We start from the raw sequence: 22,500 nt of genomic DNA on the forward strand, positions 1-22,500 counted from the left end.
AAGCATACAAACAAACACACACAAACACACATACACAAACACACACACAACCAACCAACCAGATTTCTCTAGTTCTTCTGTCTAGTTAATGACATGGAATACAAGATAATTGAAACTAACCAACTCTGTCATCCTCCCATCTCTCTATCTCTTGTTTCAGAGCAAGGTGTTGGGAGGATCAGTGATCTCAGAGTGATTCATCTTAACAGTCGGAGAATGCGTATTGGCTGGCTGGGTGTTACCGGGGCAACGGGTTACCGAGTAACGTGGAGACAAGGCAACAGTGAGTCGCTTCTTTCATGTTTCCTTTAGATGTGAACAGAACTCCACATATATGTGTACAGGTAAATTTATAAATATACATTGTCTATTGTTTTTATATCCACATTTTTGTTACACAGAAAACCTCAAAGCAGGTGTATTAAAGATGTATCTAACGTGAAATGCATTCATTGAATCATCTTGTTTTGATGAGGAATATAAAACCCTTCACTCCTCTCCTCCCCGCCTATGCCAGTCCAAACAGGTTCTTTCATCTCCATCTGCCTTCCTCTTCCCTTATCTCCCTCCTCTTCCCTTATCTCCCTCCTCTTCCCTTATCTCCCTCCTCTTCCCTCATCTCCCTAACTCTTCGTTCATCTTCCCTTCCACTTTCTCCATCTTCCCATCATCTTCCACTCATGTCCCATCAGCACAAGGTCCCTCGCTTGTGGATGAGGTCCTCCTGTGAGGAGCAGGTTCTGACCTCCTCCTGTGAGGAGCAGGTTCTGACCTCCCACTGTAGATGAGGAGCAGGTTCTTACCTCCTGTGAGGAGCAGGTTCTGACCTCCTGTGAGGAGCAGGTTCTGACCTCCTCCTGTGAGGAGCAGGTTCTGACCTCCTCCTGTGAGAAGCAGGTTCTGACCTCCTCCTGTAGATGAGGAGCAGGTTCTGACATCCTCCTGTGAGGAGCAGGTTCGGACCTCCTCCTGTGTTATATGAAGTTCGTGTTGCTCTGTGTGGAAGAGGAGCAGGTTCCTCTAGAGTGCTGACCTCTGACCTCTGGGTAGATGAGGAGCAGGTTCCTCCTGAGGTCTGACCAATGACCTCTGTGAAGATGAGGAGCAGGTTCCTCCTGAGGTCTGACCTCTGACCCCTGTGTAGATGAGGAGCAGTCTGACCTCTGACCCCTGTGTAGGTGAGGAGCAGTCTGACCTCTGACCCCTGTGTAGGTGAGGAGCAGTCTGACCTCTGACCCCTGTGTAGGTGAGGAGCAGGTCCGGGTCCTGGGTTCGGAGGTGACGGTCTTCACCATCGAGGGCCTCCAGCCTGACGAGCCTCTGGTGGTGGGCGTGGCGGCGGTGGCAGGGCAGCGCGTGGGGGAGGCGGCCACCCTCTCCGCCCGCACCAACGCCAACGCCAACGGCGGGGGCGTGTCCGGCCTCCGCGTGGTCGAGGCCTCGTCGCAGAGGATACGCATCTCCTGGTCGCCGTACTCCCGGGCCACGGGATACAGGGTGGTCTGGCGCCGTGACGACGGTACGTCCCGTCCTGATTGGACGGCCGCTGCTGCCACATTGTCCAGCGGTTTTATAAATCCAGTGGCTGAATTTAAGAAAGTGGCTTAGAAACATCTTAACGTCAACGTAGACGATTCATGTTTTATACAGGTTACCTGTGACTTATCAGGGCTCCATTGGCCTCATAGAAGTTACAACATCTTTAACAGTGGTTACAGTATATAGGTTTAAGTACATAGGTTAAAGTGATCATAGGCTACAGTGTTCAGAGGTTACAGTACCGAGGTAACAGTGATCATAGGTTACAGTGATCATAGGTTACAGTACAGACGTAACAGTGATCATAGGTTACAGTATAGAAGTAACAGTGATCATTGGGGAAAAGTACAGAGGTAACAGTGATCATAGCTTACAGTGTTCATAGCTTACAGTGATCATAGGTTACAGTTCAGAGGTAACAGTGATCATAGGTCACACTGTTCATAGCTTACAGAGGTATTTTCCTGTGTGTGTGTCTTCATGCAGGTGTGGAGGTCACTCGTAGTGTGGCTGCCGACACCACCTCCTTCTCCATCGATGGGCTGCAGGCGGACTCTGCCTACAGGGTGTCTGTGTACACGCTGGCCGGCTCTCGGGAGGGGAACCCCGTCTCGCTCAACGTTCGGACCGGTACGTCTGACCCCTGACCCCTCCAGCTGAATTTGGGATGTTTGTTCCATGGGTTCAGACCAGCGTGTCAGGGACGAACGCCACACGGCGTGCACCGTGGGAGGAGCATGACGTTGTGAGTCCTCTCCGGGCCGAAGCCTTAACGTGAGTTCTTGTGCAGAGACTGACCAGCTGGCGGTGGGGACGGTGACCTCGCTCCAGGTGCAGGAGCCCAACGACGAGGTGATCCGGGTGACCTGGGTGGGAGTGCAGGGAGCAACGGCCTACCGCGTGACCTGGAGAAGGGTTGACGGTAGGACTCTCACACACGGCCCGACACGGAGCATGTAGACGCTTCATAGACTGTAAACAGGACGTCTGAGTTCAGTTTGGATTTGAGACCTCCTGTCATCTTTGCAAAGCACATATTTCCTTTCTCGTTTGTTGTTCATTGAAACCAGGCAGCTCAGCTGTCTGTCCTGCAGCTCAGCTGTCTCTCCTGCAGCTCACTGTCTGTCCTGCAGCTCACTGTCTGTCCTGAAGCTCACTGTCCGTCCTGAAGCTCAGCTGTCTGTCTTGAAGCTCACTGTGTGTCCTGAAGCTCACTGTCTGTCCTGAAGCTCACTGTCTGTCCTGAAGCTTACTGTTCGTCCTGAAGCTCAGCTGTCTGTCCTGAAGCTCACTGTCAGCCCCTCTGTCCCGTCCTGTAGGCGGAGAGGAGAGCCGGCGGTTGGTTGGGGGAGACGTGACCTCAGTGGAGCTGGACCGTCTGGACCCGGGAGCACAGTACGAGGTCCAGGTCATGGCCCTGGTCCAGAACCGGGAGGGCTCCCCCGTCTCGGTCCGGGTCACCACGCGTGAGTCGACACTAGACAACAGGCTACTGAGCTACATAATACAGGCTAGTGCATGACCTCAACGCACTGAGCTCCATGCTAGTACATGACCTCAACACACTGAGCTACATGCTCCATGCTAGTACATGACCTCAACACACTCAGCTACATGCTAGTACATGACCTCAACAAATTGAGCTACATTCTAAAGGCTAGCACATGACCTCAACACGCTGAGCCATATGCTACATGCTAGCGCATGACCTCAAAACACTGAGCTACATGCTACATGCTAGCACATGGCCTCAAAACACTGAGCCACATGCTTAAGGCTAGCACATGATCTCAGCACATGTTCAAGATTCAAGATAGTTTATTTGTCATCTGCGCAACAAGTACTTCTGTGTACATCTGTGTTGTGTTTGTGCTGCTGCTATTGGTCGACACAGCGGTGGGCCCGGCGACGCCCACGCAAGCGGTGACCGGTCTGCGCGTTGCCGAGGTTACGGAGACGGAGGTCCTGCTGGGCTGGGTCCCGGTCCCCGAGGCAACCGGGTACTACCTGAGCTGGAGGAGGGATGGAGGCAAGTCATTACATCACTACACCTCACTCCGCTGGTTGAGTCTCACCCTATCACTATACCTCACTCCCCTGGTTGAGTCTCACCCCATCACTACACTTCACTCTGCTGGTTGAGTCTCACCCCATCACTGCACCTCACTCCGCTGGTTGAGTCTCACCCCATCACTACACCTCACTCCGCTGGTTGAGTCTCACTCCATCACTACACCTCACTCCCCTGGTTGAGGCTCACCCCATCACTACACCTCACTCCCCTGGTTGAGTCTCACCCATCACTACACCTCACTCCCCTGTTTGAGTCTCAGTCCATCACTACACCTCACTCCGCTGGTTGAGTCTCACCCCATCACTACACCTCACTCCACTGGTTGAGTCTCACCCCATCACTACACCTGACTCCCCTGTTTGAGTCTCACCCCATCACTACACTTCACTCCCATGGTTGAGGCTCACCCCATAACTACACCTCACTCCCCTGGTTGAGTCTCACCCATCACTACACCTCACTCCCCTGTTTGAGTCTCAGTCCATCACTACACCTCACTCCGCTGGTTGAGTCTCACACCATCACTACACCTCACTCCGCTGGTTGAGTCTCACCCCATCACTACACCTCACTCCCCTGTTTGAGTCTCACCCCATCACTACACCTCACTCCCCTGGTTGAGTCTCACCCCATCACTACACCTCACTCTGCTGGTTGAGTCTCACTCCATCACTACACCTCACTCCCCTGGTTGAGGCTCACCCCATCACTACACCTCACTCCCCTGGTTGAGTCTCACCCATCACTACACCTCACTCCCCTGTTTGAGTCTCAGTCCATCACTACACCTCACTCCGCTGGTTGAGTCTCACCCCATCACTACACCTCACTCCACTGGTTGAGTCTCACCCCATCACTACACCTCACTCCCCTGTTTGAGTCTCACCCCATCACTACACCTCACTCCCATGGTTGAGGCTCACCCCATCACTACACCTCACTCCCCTGGTTGAGTCTCACCCATCACTACACCTCACTCCCCTGTTTGAGTCTCAGTCCATCACTACACCTCACTCCGCTGGTTGAGTCTCACCCCATCACTACACCTCACTCCGCTGGTTGAGTCTCAACCCATCACTACACCTCACTCCGCTGGTTGAGTCTCACCCCATCACTACACCTCACTCCCCTGTTTGAGTCTCACGCCATCACTACACCTCACTCCACTGTTTAGGTCTCACCCCATCACTACACCTCACTGCCCTGATTCAGTCTCACTAATCTGGCTTTAGGAGTGATCTTTATGCTGGAGGCATGGATCTCTCCGAGGGTAACCGCCCACCACAGCTCAGCCAGCCTTAGTAGACTGTAAACCAAAGTGTCTGTAAAGGTTTCAAATCAACACTCGGATGGGTCTTTAAGCCTGTGACCCTGTAAACCGAGGCGCTTGGAGAGCGTCCGATGCTCCGTGTCTGATGCTCCTCCATGTCTCTGAGCTCCACGTCTCTGATGCTCCGTGTCTGATGCTCTGTGTCTGTGATGCCCCTTCAGACGCGTCGCCGGGCCAGTCCCTCACGCTGCCCGCCTCCTACCGCTCCTACCGGGTGACCGGCCTCCGTCTGGGCCAGCGGTACCGCTTCACCCTGCAGGCCAACGGCGCCCGCGGCCTGGGGCCCGAAGCCTCTGTGGAGGAACGCACCGGTAACACACGCACACACACACACACGCACACGCGCGCACACACGCACAGACACAGACACAGACAGAGACACAGACACAGACACACACTCTCACACAGACGCAGACACAGACACGCACACTCACGGACACAGACACCCCCCCACCCCCCCCACACACACACACACACCCACACACACACACACACACGCACACACGCACGCACACACACACACATACTTGCCAACCTTGAGCAATCAGAATTAAGGATATTTTATAGACTTTTCCAAAATAACCCCATAAATGCAATAACCATAAACCATGCATACCACAAAATACATTGACATGCGACCAGTCGCTCTCCACGGGCCCGACCCCTTAGCCATCCCCTCTGTCCCTGTGCAGTGTGTGTCGGGGGCCGTCTGGACGTGGTCTTCCTGGTCCCAGCGTCCCAGGACCGGGCTGGCCTGAGGGAGCATCTGTTGGCCCTCCTGACCAGCGCCGCCGGGTCGCTGGTCACCCTCGGAGCCCGCGACTCTCAGGTCTGTGTCCTGGGAATCAGGATAAAAGAGCATATGATAAAACATGATGAGTATATACCTACTGAAGTTGCCTGTAAACAGTACGGTATAAACTGTATTTTGGGGCCTGTTTTCCTCTGTTTATGGTTGAAGTGTGTTCTAGCTTGCTTGGGATTCCTCGTGTCTTCAGGTGGGAGTTGTGGTGTATAGTTCCAGACCCAAAGTCTGGTTCCTGCTCAATCGCCATAGCAACCAAGAGACGCTGTTACAAGAAATCCTGGCCACACCTTTTGACGACACATCGGGCAATAACATCGGTTAGTGGTTTTTAACCCCTCACCTGGCTGAATTTGGCAGTCGAAGTCTGTACTAAGCTCTCTGTCTCCCTCTGCAGGCCAGTCGCTAACATTCATGAGTCAGGTTCAAGTCTGTACTCAGCTCTGTGTCTCCCTCTGCAGGCCAGGCGCTGACATTCACGAGTCAGGTCCTACTAAGGTCCTCATCAGGGCGAAGGGCCAGGGTGCCAGGGGCCGTGGTCATCATCTCAGACAGCAAATCCAGCGACAGCATCACCGGGCCAGCTAGCGCTCTCAGGGCATCAGGTAGGCTAACATCACTCTCAAGCTAGCACTGTCAGAGCATCAGGTAGGATAACATCACTCTCCAGCTAGCGCTGTCAGAGCATCAGGTAGGCTAACATCACTGCTCCAGCTAGCACTTTCAGAGCATCAGGTAGGATAACATCATTGCTCCAGCTAGCACTGTCAGAGCATCAGGTAGGATAACATCACTGCTCCAGCTAGCACTGTCAGAGCATCAGGTAGGATAACATCACTCTCCAGCTAGCGCTGTCAGAGCATCAGGTAGGCTAACATCACTGCTCCAGCTAGCACTGTCAGAGCATCAGGTAGGCTCCAGCTAGCGCTGTCAGAGCATCATGTAGGCTATCATCCCTCTCCAGCTAGCGCTGTCATTGTTGTTTTGTATGTGTTCTACTCTGTGTGCCCTAAATGTATTGGTTTGATAGATTGTATTCTAATTTATGGTTTGAATCTCTTCCCACTCACGGACTGCAGATGTACATTAGATTCATAGCTAAATGTGCATGGCCATTGTTAAATAAATCAACTATCCAAACTAAAGTCTTTCTTAATTACAAATCATTGCATGATTAATGACCATGACCTAAAACCATTACTACCAAAAGTAACTGGAACCAATGTTTCCAACATGGAGGTGCTCATTGCAAGGTTGTGATGCCCTTCAGAGCTTATTGTTCTTTTGAATAAATGGCCTGGGATTTGAGGACTTCCTAAAGTCCCAGCATCCCTCTCGCTCACAGACCCTTAGAAGGGATTTAATCGTAATGAACAGCAGTAAGTGAGGGGTTGAATGCCTCGCTCCCGGGCCAGGTGTGACGGTGCTGGCGGTGGGCTTGGGGCGGGCTGACGAGCTGGAGCTGCGGCGGGCGGTGACGGACCAGAGCCCCCAGAACCTGCTGACCACGCGGGACGCGGCCCAGCTCGGAGCGCTGCACTCAGACCTGGCCGGCCTGCTGTGTGGCATCGCCAGAATACCAGTGGTAGGGCGGGAGGAAGCTCTTAACAAGGAGGAGGCTCTTAACGAGGAAGCTCTTAAATAGGAAGCTCTTAACGAGGAAGCACTTAATGAGGAAGCTCTTATTGTGAAGCTCTTAGGAGGAAGCTCTTAACGAGAAAACTCTTAATGAGGAGCCTCTAATGAAGAGGCTCTTAATGAGAAAGCTTTGATGAGGAAGCTCTTATTGTGAAGCTCTTAATGAGGAAGTTCTTAATGAGGAAGAACGTATTGAGATGCTCTTATTTAGGAAGCTCTAATTGTGAAGCTCTCTGGAGGAAGCTCTTAATGAGGAATTTCTTAATGAGGAAGATCTTAATGAGGAGGCTCTTAATGAAGAAGCTCTTAATGAGGAGGCTTTTATTGTGAAACTCTTAATGAGGAAGCTCTGATGAGGAAGCAGAAAGCTGAGTCTGAGCAGTAAAAGCAGCATGCATTTAAACACAACTAAACTATTTTTAAAGCAAAACAAAAATAAAATTTGTTTTTGATATTACTTTATTGCCATATCTGCTTCGTGTACTACAGCATTGGAAGTATTTGAAACAAGCTGAGCCAAGTCAAGTTAGATTTCGGGGCATAAAATCACAGAGGCAGCAAAAGAGAAACGCACCAAAATAAACATTGGCTCACGTATAAAGCCCATTCATGCTTCATCAGTGTAGGGGAGTTAATAAGTGAATGAGGTGGTGTGTAAATACCTTGAATGTCTGGGGCAGCACCACGAGACCACGAGGACCTGAGTTTTCTTCTCTTTGTTGCAGAAGACTGGAGAGACAGAGCAGTGCACAGTCCAGTGCCCTCAGGTGAGTTCCTATTTTACACCAAATGCATCATGGGAGTTTTGGTTGCCGATACTAATGATAAATCTTTTCACAATGAATTACTAAACAATGGCCTAAAACCATCGCTACCAATGTAATAACTAACACTCCAATGCCCTTAGGCTTCCAAAATGGAGGCGCTCTGCGATGTGATGTATACTGCAACATCTGGTGGGATGTAACAACGTACCAGTACACTTTAACATCTGGTGGGATGTACCAGTACACTGCAACATCTGGTGTGATGTACCAGTACACTGTAACATCTGGTGTGATGTAACAACGTACCAGTACACTGTAACATCTGGTGTGATGTAACAACATACCAGTACACTGCAACATCTGGTGTGATGTAACGATGTACCAGTACACTGCAACATCTGGTGTGATGTACCAGTACACTGTAACATCTGGTGTGATGTACCAGTATACTGCAACATCTGGTGTGATGTACCAGTACACTGTAAATCTGGTGTAATGTACCAGTACACTGCAACATCTGGTGTGATGTACCAGTACACTGCAACATCTGGTGTGATGTACCAGTACACTGCAACATCTGGTGTGATGTACCAGTACACTGCAACATCTGGTGTGATGTACCAGTACACTGCAATAACCACCACATGTGATGTGTTTCTGGTTTTCTGGAAGTCTTTGTGTTTGGGTACTAAAGCCTTTGTGATGTGTTTCTCTTGAAGGGTGAAAGGGGGGACCGTGGACAGAAGGTGAGTCTGTTTCTTATCTAATGATAAAGGAGCAGTGTGGAAGGTTTTCTAACAGGAGGTTTCTCCGGTGATCATCGCTCAACGTCCTTACAGACCATAGTTTAAGGACGTAGAACAAAAAGTACCTGAGCAATCTCTACGCAGATCTCTTTAGTAGGTGTTTTAGGTTTATTTTCAGGAAGGAGCTGCTTCTCCCTTTGACCATTCTCCCTATCCGCTGGTTGTCTCCTCAGGGGGAGAGAGGGCGAGACGGACTCGACGCACGCAAGGGAGAACCTGTGAGTTCCTCATTCAGTCCTTCCTGATCACCCTGCACCTCATAATGTGTCTCTGTGTCCTAATGTGTGTGTCTGTGTGCCTTAATGTATGTCTCTTTGTCTTAATGTGTGTGTTTCGGTGTATTAATGTGTCTGTGTTACTAAGGTTGTATCTATTTATCTATCACAGGGCCGCGACGGGCTGCCTGGACGCGAGGGCCTCCGGGGCCCGGAGGGACGTCAGGGGCCCCCAGGCCGGGTGGACGGGCCCCAAGCTGGGCTGAGGGGGGAGAAGGGGGAGAGGGTGAGTACAGGGTCCCACTCAGACAGAACAACATCACCTGAGGACACACTGAGGTCCGGTCTTGGTCTCTAACCTGCGGCTCTCCCTCTGACCAGGGCTTCCCGGGCATCGATGGGAACCCCGGCCTGCCCGGACGCTCAGGGTCTCCTGGGGGGGCGGGGGTGCCGGTAAGGAGAACACTTCAGCTCTACTCCACCTGAAGTGATGATGATGATGATGATGATGATGAAGAAGATTCAGAGCTCTCTCCACCTGAAGTGATGATGATGATAATGATGAAGGTTCAGAGCTCTAACTGATGATGATGATGAAGGTTCAGAGCTTTATCCACCTGTAGTGATGATGATGATGATGATGATGATGAAGGGTCAGAGCTCTAAGTGATGATGATGATGAAGAACGCTCAGAGCTTTATCCACCTGAAGTATTGATGATGATGATGATGATGATGAAGGTTCAGAGCTCTAAGTGATGATGATGATGTTGAACGTTCAGAGCTTTATCCACCTGAAGTATTGATGATGATGAAGATGATGATGATGATGATGAAGGTTCAGAGCTCTAAGTGATGATGATGATGATGATGATGAAGGTTCAGTGCTCTATTCATCTGAAGAGTGATGATGATGATGAAGGTTTAGAGCTCTATTCACTGATGATGATGATGATGATGATGTTGATGAAGGTTCAGAGCTCTAGTGATGATGACGATGATATCATGTGACCTCTGTCTTCCTCCAGGGCGTGGCGGGCCTCCCTGGGGTCAGAGGGGATCCGGTATGTACAGCTGGTTTCACTGCGCTCCATTAGATGTTATGCCGTGTGATGCAGTGTGATGCAGTGTGAAGCAGTGTGATGCAGTGTGATGCAGTGTGAAACAGTGTAATGCAGTGTGGTGCAGTGTGATGCAGTGTGAAGCAGTGTGATGCAGTGTGATGCAGTCTGATGCAGTCTGATGCAGTGTCCTCTCTTGTCCTGCAGGGAGAGCGCGGACTGGCCGGAACATCGGGATCAAAGGGGGACCGAGGGGAGAGGGTGAGTGGGAGGGGTTGGGATCATGGCTGCCATATAGATATATAGATAGTTATAGATAGATAGATGACTGGAAGGATCTATAGATGGATATAAAGATGGATCTCTATAGATCGATCTATATAGATATATAGAGGATCTATTGATGAAACTATAGATAGATCTATATGGATAGATAGATAGAGGGTCTATTGATGGATCTATGGATGGATATAAAGATGGATCTATCTAGATGGATAGATCTATAGATAGATATAGATAGATAGAGGATCTGTAGATGGATCTATGGATGGATCTATATAGATAGTTAGATCTATATATATCCACACATCCACTCTTCTATCTGCCCCCTGCTTCTCCCCAGGGGGAGCCAGGCTCAGTGCTGTCTGGTGTCGGTCTTCCAGGGAGGAAAGGCGAGCCCGGGATCCCAGGAATACCGGTGAGGGAGGCCTCTGGTTCTGTCCTGAATCCTTTATCTGGATGGCACTGCTGCAGAACGGACCCACGGTGTCCCAGTCGTGCTCATCAGCCCTGGGGGTCTCTGTCTCTCCCCAGGGGTCCTTGGGCCTGCCAGGCAGCAACGGCGCCAAGGGATTCACCGGCTCGCCCGGAATCCCGGGACAAGATGGACGGCCCGGACTTCCAGGAGCACAAGGCGTCTTCATCAAGGTTCATTCTCCCCGGTCTCTTCTCTCCTCTCTCCTCTCTCCTCTCTCCTCTCTCCTCTTCTCTCATCTCCTCTCTCCTCCGTCCTCTCTCCTCTCTCCTCTCTCCTCTCTCCTTTCCTCCTCTCTCCTCTCTCCTCTCTCCTCTCTCCTCTCTCCTCTCTCCGCTCCTCCTCTCTCCTCTCTTCTCTCTCCTTTCCTCTCTCCTCCCTCCTGTCTCCTCTCTTCTCCTCCCCTTCCTCCTCTCTCCTCTCCTCTCCTCCATTGACCAATTTGAATCCTTTCTTAAATGGCTTGGGGCGCTGGGAGGACATAGGAGACGCTGAGCACTGGAGGAGTTCCTCCCCCGATCCTGAGGGGGCAGCAGAGCGGCCTCCTCTCTCTGGCTGGGGGAGAGGACTCACACGCTTTCTCACAACAGTTGAAACAAGACGCCGGCGCACAGAGAGAATGCTGGACGATGGCCCTGAGGGGGGGGGGGGGGGGCGGGGGTCTGAAGGCTGACCCGACCCAGTCTTTATCGTTTGGACCGTTTCCTTGACAACCATCATCTCTTGCTCTGCATAGGCCCTGATGTTGGCTCTCCAGACGTGTGGTGTGTGTGTGTGTGTGTGCGTGCGTGCGTGCGTGCGTGTGTGTGTGTGTGTGTGTGTGTGTGTGTGTGTGCGTGTGTGTGCGTGTGAAGACCTTTCTCTCTGTTATCAAGGTTGTGGTAGGATGAACTAAGAAAGCAGCTTTTTAATGTCATCTCTTTTCTTCTCTTTTTAATCTCCTCTTTCCCTTCCTTTTTTTCCGAGGTCTCTCTCATCGCGTTGCCTTACGGTCGCTTTTGGACATTATTAACTGTTTCCCTGTGTTTTTGTTCTGTGTGTGTGTGTGTGTGTGTGTGTGTGTGTGTGTGTGTGTGTGTGTGTGTGTGTGTGTGTGTGTGTGTGTGTGTGTGTGTGTGTGCGCGCGCAGGGGGACAAGGGCAGCACCGGAGAGAGGGTGAGTCTCGCTACATTAGCATGTCTTACCAGGAGGTGCCCTCTCCTGCTTTAAGGATTCCTCCTCCTGTCTGTCCTCTACAGGGGCCGCCAGGGAGCGGGGGGGGGGGGGGCCGGGGTCGGGGACAAGGGCTCCACGGTAAGCTGTCAATCACTCACGCCGCTCTGATGAGAGAGAGAGAGAGAGAGAGAGAGAGAGAGAGAGAGAGAGAGAGAGAGAGAGACTCTCTGTGCAGGCCATTGAGTGAATTTGTCTATTTCTCCCCAGGGTGCGACGGGCCCTATGGGGCCACAGGGCCCCCGAGGGCTGGCGGGGGCGGCGGGCCCCAAAGGAGACAAGGTACGGTCTGCAGGACGCTCCTCTCAGCCTCCCATGCCGTCAGCACAGAGACTCTGAGTGGTGTCCATCTCTCTGTGTTCCTCAGGGGGAGAGCGCCGAGGGGCTGCCAGGCCCAGCAGGGAGGGCCGGAGAACCAGGAGACAGGGTGGGTGACCACCTCACCCCACCTGGCTCCTCTTCATGTATCTCTGTTGATGCCCTGGCTGGTTTTCTAAAGGCGTGTTCTTGTGTCCTAGGGGCCGCGGGGGCCCTCCGGGGAGACGGGCACCAAGGTGAGACGGGGGGCTGGGTCCGACCTCCAGGGGGGGGTTAGGGTTAGGGTCAGACCTCCAGGTGTGTGTGTGGAGCGGTATGATCAACACTCTGCTTCTCCTGACAGGGAGACCGCGGTCAGCCGGGCGAAGGCGGGGCCAAAGGGGACCGGGTGAGTCGCATGACACACATTCTGCCGTCCGGTAGGCCGGCTTTTACATAGATAACATGCTGGATCAGAGGTTCTGCTGTAACACAGTAAGACTGCTGGATCAGAGGTTCTTCTGCAACACAGTAGGACTGCTGGATCCTAGGTGACCCATCAGGTGGTCAGCGTACGGGTCTCTGTCTCAAACACTTTGCTGTCTGCTGTTTCAGGGCGACCGGGGACCGGCCGGGGAAGCTGGGGAGAGAGTGAGTATCTAATGGGAGAGAGTGTGAGGAGAGAGTGAGGAGTGAGTGAGTATGTACGGGGAGAGAGTGAGTATATTCAGGGAGAGAGTGAGTATGTACAGGAGAGAGTGAGAGTGAGTATACACGGGGAGAGAGTGAGTATATTCAGGGAGAGCGTGAGTATGTACAGGAGAGAGTGAGAGTGAGTATACACGGGGAGAGAGTGAGTATATTCAGGGAGAGAGTGAGTATGTACAGGAGAGAGTGAGAGTGAGTATATACGGGGAGAGAGAGAGGAGAGATTGAGGAGAGATTGAGTATATACAGAGAGAGTGAGTATGTACTGGGAGAGAGTGAGGATAGAGTGAGGTGAGAGTGAGTATATATGGGGAGAGAGTGAGGATAGAGTGAGGTGAGAGTGAGTATATAGGGGGAGAGAGTGAGTATATACAGGGAGGATGAGGAGAGAGTGAGGAGAGAGTGAGTATATACAGGGAGAGACAGAGGATAGAGTGAGGTGAGAGTGAGTGTATATAGGGGAGAGAGTGAGGAGAGAGTGAGTATATACGGGGAGAGAAAGAGGATAGAGTGAGGTGAGAGTGAGTATATAGGGGGAGAGAGTGAGGAGAAAGTGAGGAGAGAGTGAGTATATACGGGGAGGATGAGGAGAGAGTGAGTTTATGCAGGGAGAGAGTGAGTATGTACGAGGAGAGAGTGTATACCTAGCCCCACGGTCTACCTCCTCTCTGTCTCTCTAATATGTCTCACAGGGGGAGTCGGGCAAACCAGGGCTGACGGGCACAGCAGGACTCCGGGTAAGTGGCTGACCAGAGGCTCCCTGCTGAGGCTCCATCACTCTCTCTGTCTCTGTCTCTCTCTCTGTCTCTCTCTCTCTCTGTCTATCTCTGTCTCTCTCCCTCTCTCCCTCCCTCTCCCTCTCCCTCTCCCTCGATATAGATATAGATAAAAAGATAAAGATGGGACTGGTTCAGTTGCTCTGAGGCCGAGCGTTAAAGGTGCATTCCTTCCCTGACTCTCTGTTTGTCTCCAGGGGCTTCCAGGGTCCAGTGGACCGCAGGGCGAGAAGGTAGGTCCAGTCATCGAGGGACGCCTCTTCACTAACCGCATGAGCAGATCCTGTTGTGAGCTCAGACACTGATGTCTCTTCAGCGACCACATGCTGTGCTGCCGTAGCTCATCCCGTTGTTTTCTCACAGGGAAACGAGGGAGCGCGCGGAGAACCTGGCAGAACCGTAAGCAATGCAATCCAATATTGGTCCTCATTTCATCGTTTGATGTCAGAGTGTGAGTCCACCCCATGGCAGATTGGAAGACGATGATCATGAAAGTGATGATGTTTGTTTGTCCCATCCAGGGTCCTGGCCTCATGGGGAAGAAAGGGGACCAGGTAGGCTTCACCTCCAAAGACAAACATCTCACCCACACGCTGAGGTCAAACATCTCCCACACACACTGACCTCAACGCTGAGGCCAAACATCTCCCACACACACTGACCTCCACGCTGAGGTCAAACATCTCACCCACACGCTGAGGTCAAACATCTCCCACACACGCTGACCTCCACGCTGAGGTCAAACATCTCACCCACACGCTGACCTCCCAGTGACGAACGTCTTCTCTCCTCCCAGGGCGAGCGAGGCCCTGCTGGCCCCGAGGGGCCCGCCGCGGAGAACGGGACCCCCGGTGGGAAGGGGGACAAGGTGAGCTTCCTTCTGGAGGGCGGGGCCGCCTGGGAGCACACACAGGAGGCCTGGGGGTCCAGGCTGGGTCCACTGTAGAGGGCTTGTCGCATAAGGAGAAGGACAGTGTCATACTCCATATCTGATAATGAAGCTGTGAAGGTACGTCAGCGTGTTCCTCTTCTAACCTGAAGTGTGTTTGGTTCTGAAGGGCTCGCCTGGCTCCGGAGCTCCGGGCCAACCTGGAGTCAAGGGAGAGCCTGGAGATCGGGTCAGTACAAGGGGGGGTGTTCTAGCGCTACTTAGAAGACAGCTAACTCAAGCTATTATCATCCTCTGTTGTGTATGAATTATTCCGAGCTGAACGTCAGTTGGGGTCGTTCTCTTCTTCTCATATTCTGCTTTCTTCCCCAGGGTTCTGCGGGCCTTAGCGGCAAGCCGGGAGCAAAGGTACTGAGGCTGACCCCCCCCCTGAAGCTCACCTGTTACCATCTGGTGATGCTGTCAGACTTAAGTACCACAGCTCCAATGCAGGCCAGGCGGTGGCCCTTGTGATTATTCAGCCCATGAATAGGGATGTTCAGGGACAGCACCAAGGGGAAGGGGGCGGGGAGCGTTGTGGAGCTTAAACCACTCTCCCTCTCTGCTGGAGTCCCCCGATAAACGCTGATAACAAGAGACGATGATTAATACCCCAAGCCATTAGGGTTTACTCTGAAAGACTGTATTCAGATCCGATTTGTTCGGATGAAACATTCTCTATGGTTCTGGTACTTCATCACATTACTCAGCTTCCTGAGGCTTGACCTCAGGAATGATATAGATAGCCACATCAATTATTTTAATTAATAATAATTTCAATAAGGAATTTGAGGCAGATTTCTTGGTAATGAACAATATTGATGACTAATCTCAACTGGTAGACTATATAAGAAATAAAAATAACGATATGATCTTTTATGTTCTAGACATTAGGCAAACCATGAAACATACTTATCAAACTATATAAATTACTCCGAAAATATTCACAAGGTGTGCATGCAAACAAAGATAGACAGCCTGACCAGAAGGTCTAACCAGATGGTCTATCTCCAGACATCTGACCAGAGGGTCTAACCAGAAAGTCTGACCAGAAGGTCTACCTCCAGAGGTCTAACCAGAAGGTCTAACCAGAAGGTCCATCTCCAGACATCTGACCAGAGAGTCTAACCAGAAAGTCTGACCAGAAGGTCTACCTCCAGAGGTCTAACCAGAAGGTCTATCTCCAGACATCTGACCAGAGGGTCTAACCAGAAAGTCTGACCAGAAGGTCCAACCAGAAGGTCCACCTCCAGAGGTCTGACCAGAAGGTCTAATCAGAAGGTCCACCTCCAGAGGTCAGACCAGAAGGTCCACCTCCAGAGGTCTGACCAGAAGGTCTTATCAGAAGGTCCACCTCCAGAGGTCTGACCAGAAGGTCCACCTCCAGAGGTCTGACCAGAAGGTCCACCTCCAGAGGTCTGACCAGAAGGTCCACCTTCAGAGGTCTGACCAGAAGGTCCACCTCCAGAGGTCTGAACAGAAGGTCCACCTTCAGAGGTCTGACCAGAAGGTCCACCTCTAGAGGTCTGACCAGAAGGTCCACCTCCAGAGGTCTGACCCCTGGCTCTTTTTCAGGGGGACTCCGGGGATCCAGGGGAGCGAGGGGAGAACGGCCGGCCCGGACTCCCAGGAAAGAACGGCCTTGTCGGGAAGCAGGTTGGACGATTCCTTCAGTCTCACAGAGCCAACTAGACATTATAGATACATGAAATATGTTTTTCCGTTATATTATATATCTAGGACAGCCTTGGGACCTTCAGCCGGCCGCAATGACTTATTCAAACTGAACTGAAACTAGTTTGATTCCTATGCTACTCCTAGATCAGTGTCAGAGACACCTGTGAATGTGAATGTGTGTATGAATAGGTGAACGTTGGTGAACGGGAACGAGGCAGTATTGTAACGCGCTGGTAACAGAAGCGCTGTATAAATGCGGTCCATTCAGCAGTTAGTCCCGACTAGCGGAGGGATGAGCGCGGAATCTCATCTTCAACGACAGCTCTTTATCGTGCAACCTCTTTAAGTTTAGTTCTAGTTAGCTCATAGCCGGGTTCATCATCTTGCTTGAGACGTCTAACTGTCCCATGGTGGCTTTCTCATTCTCCCCAACGCCTTTCCAAAGATGCCACCACAGAGGTAAAGTCATGTGACGTGTTCTCAAAGTTGCCTTTCTAAAGCCCAGAGCTCTCTGGTTGTAAATGAGGTGACTGGTCGCCTAACAGTGGTTCACTCATGATCCACGTTTGTGTTACAGGGGGAGAAAGGAGAACGAGGGGAGGAGGGCACTCCTGTAAGTCTTTGTTTTATCATCTGCTCAGTCCTGCAGACTCATTCCTTCTCCACCTCTATAACCAGTTAGACACCTTTGGAGCCCCTATCGTCAAAGTAATGTTCATTTTGTAATTATTTTAACACTCATCTTCGATGGGATTATGCTGACATGTCAAGATTTACTCAGGGTAACCTCTTGTTACTAATTTTCTTTTTCTGTTCTGACCCTGTTTCACCACCAGGGGGAGTCTGGTCTTCCAGGAAAGAATGGCGAGAGAGGACTAAGGGTATTTTATGACTAAGTGTCGATGCTCCAAACCAAATCATCATTTCTACTATAGTATTGTGTTTAGCTTCACCAGCGCCATCCATAGTGTGTTAACCTGTTGCTTGGCTAGTGAACTGCTGCAGAGTAACATCCCCTGGATAATGACATGCCGTCTCTCCAGGGCTTGGCGGGTCAGTCTGGACGACTCGGCGACAAAGGGGACCCCGGAGACCCAGGGCTTGGCGGGCGAAACGTGAGACAACTTCACTATAGCATCCCAATATTACTATAGTACCCCAATTTTACTATAGTACCTCAAGTTTACTACAGTAGCCCAAGTTTACGATAGTACCCTATGTTAACTTTCGTACCCCAAGTTTACTAAGGTACCCCACGTTTACTAAGGTAACCCATGTTGACCATAGTGCCCCAAGGAAGCCAGTACCCAAAGTTTACTACACTACCCAATGTTTACTATAGTACCCCAAGTTTACCAAGGTACCCCAAGTTTACTCCACTGGAATCGTTGTAATGATCCAGCTATGTCTGGTTTGGTACTGGTTAATCACCAAACTGGTTTAGAACCAACTGTAACGGAGCTTCAACAGGTATTAGAGTGTATTGATCCTCTATGTCTGGTACTGTAAAGTTGATCAGCAGGTATCAGAGTGTATTGATCCACTATGTCCGGTACTGTAAAGTTGATCAGCAGGTATTAGAGTGTATTGATCCTCTATGTCTTGTACTGTAAAGTTGATCAGCAGGTATCAGAGTGTATTGATCCCCTATGTCTGGTACTGTAAAGTTGATCAGCAGGTATCAGAGTGCATTGATCCTCTATGTCTGGTACTGTAAAGTTGATCAGCAGGTATCAGAGTGTATTGATCATCTATGTCTGGTACTGTAAAGTTGATTAGCAGGTATCAGAGTGTATTGATCATCTATGTCTGGTGCTGTAAAGTTGATCAGCAGGTATCAGAGTGTATTGATCATCTATGTCTGGTTGCAGGGAAGTCCTGGAGTTACCGGACCAAGAGGGGATAAAGGAGACGAGGTGTGTGTTTGTGTGTGTGTGTGTGTGTGTGTGTGTGTGTGTGTGTGTGTGTGTGTGTGTGTGTGTGTCTGTGTCTGTGTGTGTGTCTGTGTGTTTATATCGTTTATATTGTTGTGTTCTCCTCTTTTCTTGCAGGGGGCCCCAGGTCCTGCTGGACCGCCTGGAAAAGTGGTGAGGAATCGTATATTCACGTTGATTTTTATATAAATATTCAGATTTTATTCATTGGTTCTATTATGAAAGTTATGGGCCCTGCCCATAACTTTAATATGAATTCATAAACATGAATGATGAAGGGCACTGGACTGTGTCCCCATGGCTCTGATGACCCGAACCCAAACCTAACCCCAGCCTAACCTAACCCCAGCCTAACCTAACCCTAACTCTGTCCCATCAGCTGGACCTCATGCCTCAGCTGAAAGGAGAACGAGGAGACAAGGTACGCTCTCCTTTATCAGATCCAAACCATCCCCAAAAGATTTGTTGCCGTTTCACGTATTATCTATGATTAATGTGGACGGCTGCACAAACAACTAATAATCTGATGTTGTCGACAGGTCTATAACTCTCCCCATCACCTTTCAGTAGATCTTCTTTACCCTCTAGAGTCACTAGCTTAAAGTCAATTCATTGGACCCCCCGGGATCGAACCCATGGCTTTATACACGGCTACCCACAGCTTAGCACCACCCTTAATACATTGACAATGAGCTACACCACCTTCCCTTAGCACCACCCTTACCCAATAGACACTGAGCTATACCACCTTCCCTTAGCACCACCCTTACCACATAGACACTGAGCTACACCACCTTCCCTTAGCACCACCCTTACCACATAGACACTGAGCTACACCACCTTCCCTTAGCACCACCCTTACCACATAGACACTGAGCTACACCACCTTCCCTTAGCACCACCCTTACCACATAGACACTGAGCTACACCACCTTCCCTTAGCACCACCCTTACCACATAGACACTGAGCTACTCCACCTTCCCTTGCTCTCTAACCTGCAATGTTTGGGTCCCCAGGGAGACGCAGGCGACCCCGGAGAGCACGGCAGCAAGGGGCCCCAGGGCGCGGCCGGGGGCCCCGGAGCCCCAGGGATACGGGTGAGTGAGGACCGACCGTCAGACACACGCCCGGTCCGACCCCTCTGACCTGGGCACTGGCACCCCCTCCTGGGGTTAGGACTGGTCTGGTTATGGTTGGATTATGACTGGTGTGGTTATGGTTGCCGCTGTTACTAAATGGCGTGGTTACTGGTTGGCGTGGTTATGGTGGGCGTGGTTATGGTTGCTGTGGTTACTAAATGGCGTGGCTACTGATTGGTGTTTTCTGCCCCCTGTCAGGGTGTTGAGGGGCAGCGTGGACCCGTGGGCGCCAGAGTGAGTATAATAGTTAAATTAGTTATATTAGTTAGTATACTAATTATATTAATTAAATTAGTTAGGATACTAGTTTTATTAGTTAGTATATTAGCTATACTAGTTAGTGTATTATATTAGTTAGAATACTAGTTATATTGGTTAGTTTATTTGTTAAATTAGTTAGCATATTAGTTATATTAGTTAGTATATTAGTTAATGCATTTTGTTTTAAAGTGCAGAATCCCCCTGTTGTGAATGACCCCCCTTCCTCTAACAGTTACTCTTACTTCCCTTCTGCCCCCCAGGGCGACAGTGGAGAACGAGGAACCCCTGGGGAGAAGGTAGGGGCCGGACCCTGCTTCAGCCTCCTCAGTCTCATGATGATGATAGAAGTCATTCTGGTGCCTGAGACAGACAGCGTCTGCATAAGGGTTGGCATAGGGTTAGCCTAGGGTTAGGGTTAACATAGGGTTAGCCTAGGGTTAGGGTTAGCCTTGGGTTAGTCTAGGGTTAGGTTAAGCCTCGGGTTAGTCTAGGGTTAGGGTTAGGGTGTGCCTAGGGTTAGAGTTAGCCTTGGGTTAGAGTTAGTCCAGAGTTAGTGTTAGTCTAGGGTTAGGGTTGGCCTACTGTTAGCATAGGGTTAGTCTGGGGTAAGCATAGGGTCAGCCTAGGGTTAGGGTTAGCCTTGGGTTAGGGTTAGTCCAGAGTTAGGGTTAGTCTAATGTGAGGGTTAGCCTAGGGTAAGTCTAGGGTAAGTGTTAGTCTAGGGTTAACGTTAGCCTTAGGGCTAGGTTAGCCTATTGTTAGCATTGGGTTAAGGTTAGGGTTATGGTTAGTGTTAGCCTTGGGTTAAGGTTAGGGTTAGGGTAAGTGTTATCCTTGGGGGTTAGGGTTAGTGTTAGCCTTGGGTTAGGGTTAGTGTTAGCCTTGGGTTAACGTTAGGGTTAGGGCTAGTGTTAGCCTTGGGTTAGGGTTAGGGTTAGTGTTAGCCTTGGGTTAGGGTTAGGGCTAGTGTTAGCCTGTCCCCAGTGTCTGACCGCCTGTGTCTGACCGAAGGGGGAGCGAGGTGCTTCTGGTCTGGATGGACGAGCCGGTCTGGACGGTAAACCAGGGCCGGTCGGGCCCTCTGGCCAGCAGGTGAACTCATTCTTTTCCTTCTGAATCTTAATGCTGCCAAACTTTTAAAAGGCCTAAAAATGGAGACTGAACACACATGAGAACGGTTATGAAAAGAGTTTAAAGATGCTGTGTGTCCTCAGGGAGACGCTGGGAAGCTGGGCAATCCAGGACGCGATGTGAGTACATAAACACCCACACGCACACCCGCACACACACACACACACACACACAGGTAATTGCCATAAAACTCTGTAATGCTTCCACCTGTTGAGGCGACACCAGGGACTTGGTAGGGTGGGGAGGTGGTCCCAGAGATCAGAGCTGTGGAGGCCGGTGACTGTGGTAGAAATCCTATGGAGAGCTTGAATGACAGCTTAAACCATCGTTCACCCAATTCAAATTGATTTCCCCTCAGTGGAACCAAACAAGCATCCATTAATCCATCCTTAACCATCATATTAATCTAATCGGACACTGACACACCTGCTCCATGTTTTTAATGAATGATTTGCTTGGTCATTAATCTCTGCCTCCCTCAATACGTTCCTCTCTGTCCACCAGAAGCATCCCGTTTATATATTACTTTACAGAGGAGAGCTTGACTCCACACACAGAGAAGAGTACCAGACAACCTTGTCTACCGCTGGCCTTGTGTTGGTTTACTTCCAAGAGGAGGAGGCTCATTGCCACGCTGCCAGCTATAGACTCTGTTTGTGGTTTGAGGGCTGAGAGATTTAGTTTGCTTTGGTCCAAATTAGCATTTAGCATTTGGTGGGCCTTGTGTTTACAAAACAACTTTAATCTTTGAATGTGGGGATAGAACATGCTACTGTGTGCAATTAATGAATAATAGATGAGCTAAGATTATTTTGGTAAAGGGCGTACTCATAAATCACTGGATATTAGCATTAGTGTTATTGTGTACAGTACAGGACATTGCATTATGTAAAACTCTGCCCTTTACATAGCTCACATAGCCCACCGATGAAATTTCATAGAGCCTAATTTAACATGAAGTAACGGAAAGCTGAAAGGTCTCTTTTTCGTACCGTATAAGAGTACAGATCCTACCACAGCCCACTCTCACACCATTCATGGATTCATCTGGATTCATGTGAACATCTGGATTCATGCTAATAGTTTAGTGTGTGGTTCTTGTAGTGGGTGTGTGTTTAGTATTAGCTGATACTTCAGCATGCCTCAATACTTCTGCCTTCCTTTGAATACAACTGCACACATCCAAGAGGTGAAGTGGTCATTCTCCTACAGGTTTCAATTATGTTCATGACAAAAGTGACAAAATAAAATCAGATGGCCTTCGAATAGTGTAGTAACCAGCTCTGATGATGACTTAGTTCTGATGAGTCAGTCAGGATGTTCAATGGAACACACTCACAAATTCTGCTTTGGACGCTGTATCCAACCAGAGAATCCAACAGACGCTTTTTCAAGAAACACTTTTTTTAATCAATGCAATCATTTTCTGCTGTAATATTTTGTGTCA

General features: G+C 50.2%; 1 protein-coding gene across 1 annotated transcript in view; it reads left to right on the plus strand.

Annotated features, from left to right (window-relative positions):
* The window catches only part of col7a1 (collagen, type VII, alpha 1), a 64,752-nt gene that overhangs the window by 16,443 nt on the left and 25,809 nt on the right, over nucleotides 1-22,500 (plus strand). The window contains exons 18-60 of the mRNA XM_079747680.1: nucleotides 161-283; nucleotides 1,247-1,519; nucleotides 2,026-2,169; nucleotides 2,330-2,461; nucleotides 2,859-3,005; nucleotides 3,434-3,568; nucleotides 5,105-5,254; nucleotides 5,636-5,772; nucleotides 5,942-6,068; nucleotides 6,210-6,353; nucleotides 7,164-7,333; nucleotides 8,112-8,153; nucleotides 8,873-8,899; nucleotides 9,133-9,177; nucleotides 9,347-9,460; nucleotides 9,556-9,627; nucleotides 10,202-10,237; nucleotides 10,442-10,495; nucleotides 10,857-10,931; nucleotides 11,048-11,269; nucleotides 12,412-12,483; nucleotides 12,569-12,628; nucleotides 12,720-12,755; nucleotides 12,863-12,907; nucleotides 13,899-13,943; nucleotides 14,180-14,215; nucleotides 14,346-14,381; nucleotides 14,504-14,536; nucleotides 14,779-14,850; nucleotides 15,041-15,100; nucleotides 15,244-15,279; nucleotides 16,486-16,566; nucleotides 17,165-17,200; nucleotides 17,424-17,468; nucleotides 17,631-17,702; nucleotides 18,459-18,503; nucleotides 18,639-18,674; nucleotides 18,901-18,942; nucleotides 19,539-19,619; nucleotides 19,860-19,895; nucleotides 20,183-20,218; nucleotides 20,934-21,014; nucleotides 21,137-21,172. Coding sequence (XP_079603806.1) covers nucleotides 161-283; nucleotides 1,247-1,519; nucleotides 2,026-2,169; nucleotides 2,330-2,461; nucleotides 2,859-3,005; nucleotides 3,434-3,568; nucleotides 5,105-5,254; nucleotides 5,636-5,772; nucleotides 5,942-6,068; nucleotides 6,210-6,353; nucleotides 7,164-7,333; nucleotides 8,112-8,153; nucleotides 8,873-8,899; nucleotides 9,133-9,177; nucleotides 9,347-9,460; nucleotides 9,556-9,627; nucleotides 10,202-10,237; nucleotides 10,442-10,495; nucleotides 10,857-10,931; nucleotides 11,048-11,269; nucleotides 12,412-12,483; nucleotides 12,569-12,628; nucleotides 12,720-12,755; nucleotides 12,863-12,907; nucleotides 13,899-13,943; nucleotides 14,180-14,215; nucleotides 14,346-14,381; nucleotides 14,504-14,536; nucleotides 14,779-14,850; nucleotides 15,041-15,100; nucleotides 15,244-15,279; nucleotides 16,486-16,566; nucleotides 17,165-17,200; nucleotides 17,424-17,468; nucleotides 17,631-17,702; nucleotides 18,459-18,503; nucleotides 18,639-18,674; nucleotides 18,901-18,942; nucleotides 19,539-19,619; nucleotides 19,860-19,895; nucleotides 20,183-20,218; nucleotides 20,934-21,014; nucleotides 21,137-21,172 — 3,527 coding nt within the window. The remainder of the gene's footprint in view (nucleotides 1-160; nucleotides 284-1,246; nucleotides 1,520-2,025; nucleotides 2,170-2,329; nucleotides 2,462-2,858; nucleotides 3,006-3,433; nucleotides 3,569-5,104; nucleotides 5,255-5,635; nucleotides 5,773-5,941; nucleotides 6,069-6,209; nucleotides 6,354-7,163; nucleotides 7,334-8,111; nucleotides 8,154-8,872; nucleotides 8,900-9,132; nucleotides 9,178-9,346; nucleotides 9,461-9,555; nucleotides 9,628-10,201; nucleotides 10,238-10,441; nucleotides 10,496-10,856; nucleotides 10,932-11,047; nucleotides 11,270-12,411; nucleotides 12,484-12,568; nucleotides 12,629-12,719; nucleotides 12,756-12,862; nucleotides 12,908-13,898; nucleotides 13,944-14,179; nucleotides 14,216-14,345; nucleotides 14,382-14,503; nucleotides 14,537-14,778; nucleotides 14,851-15,040; nucleotides 15,101-15,243; nucleotides 15,280-16,485; nucleotides 16,567-17,164; nucleotides 17,201-17,423; nucleotides 17,469-17,630; nucleotides 17,703-18,458; nucleotides 18,504-18,638; nucleotides 18,675-18,900; nucleotides 18,943-19,538; nucleotides 19,620-19,859; nucleotides 19,896-20,182; nucleotides 20,219-20,933; nucleotides 21,015-21,136; nucleotides 21,173-22,500) is intronic.

Source organism: Pollachius pollachius (genome assembly GCF_949987615.1).
Source record: "Pollachius pollachius genome assembly, chromosome: 12".
Lineage (NCBI taxonomy): Eukaryota > Metazoa > Chordata > Actinopteri > Gadiformes > Gadidae > Pollachius > Pollachius pollachius.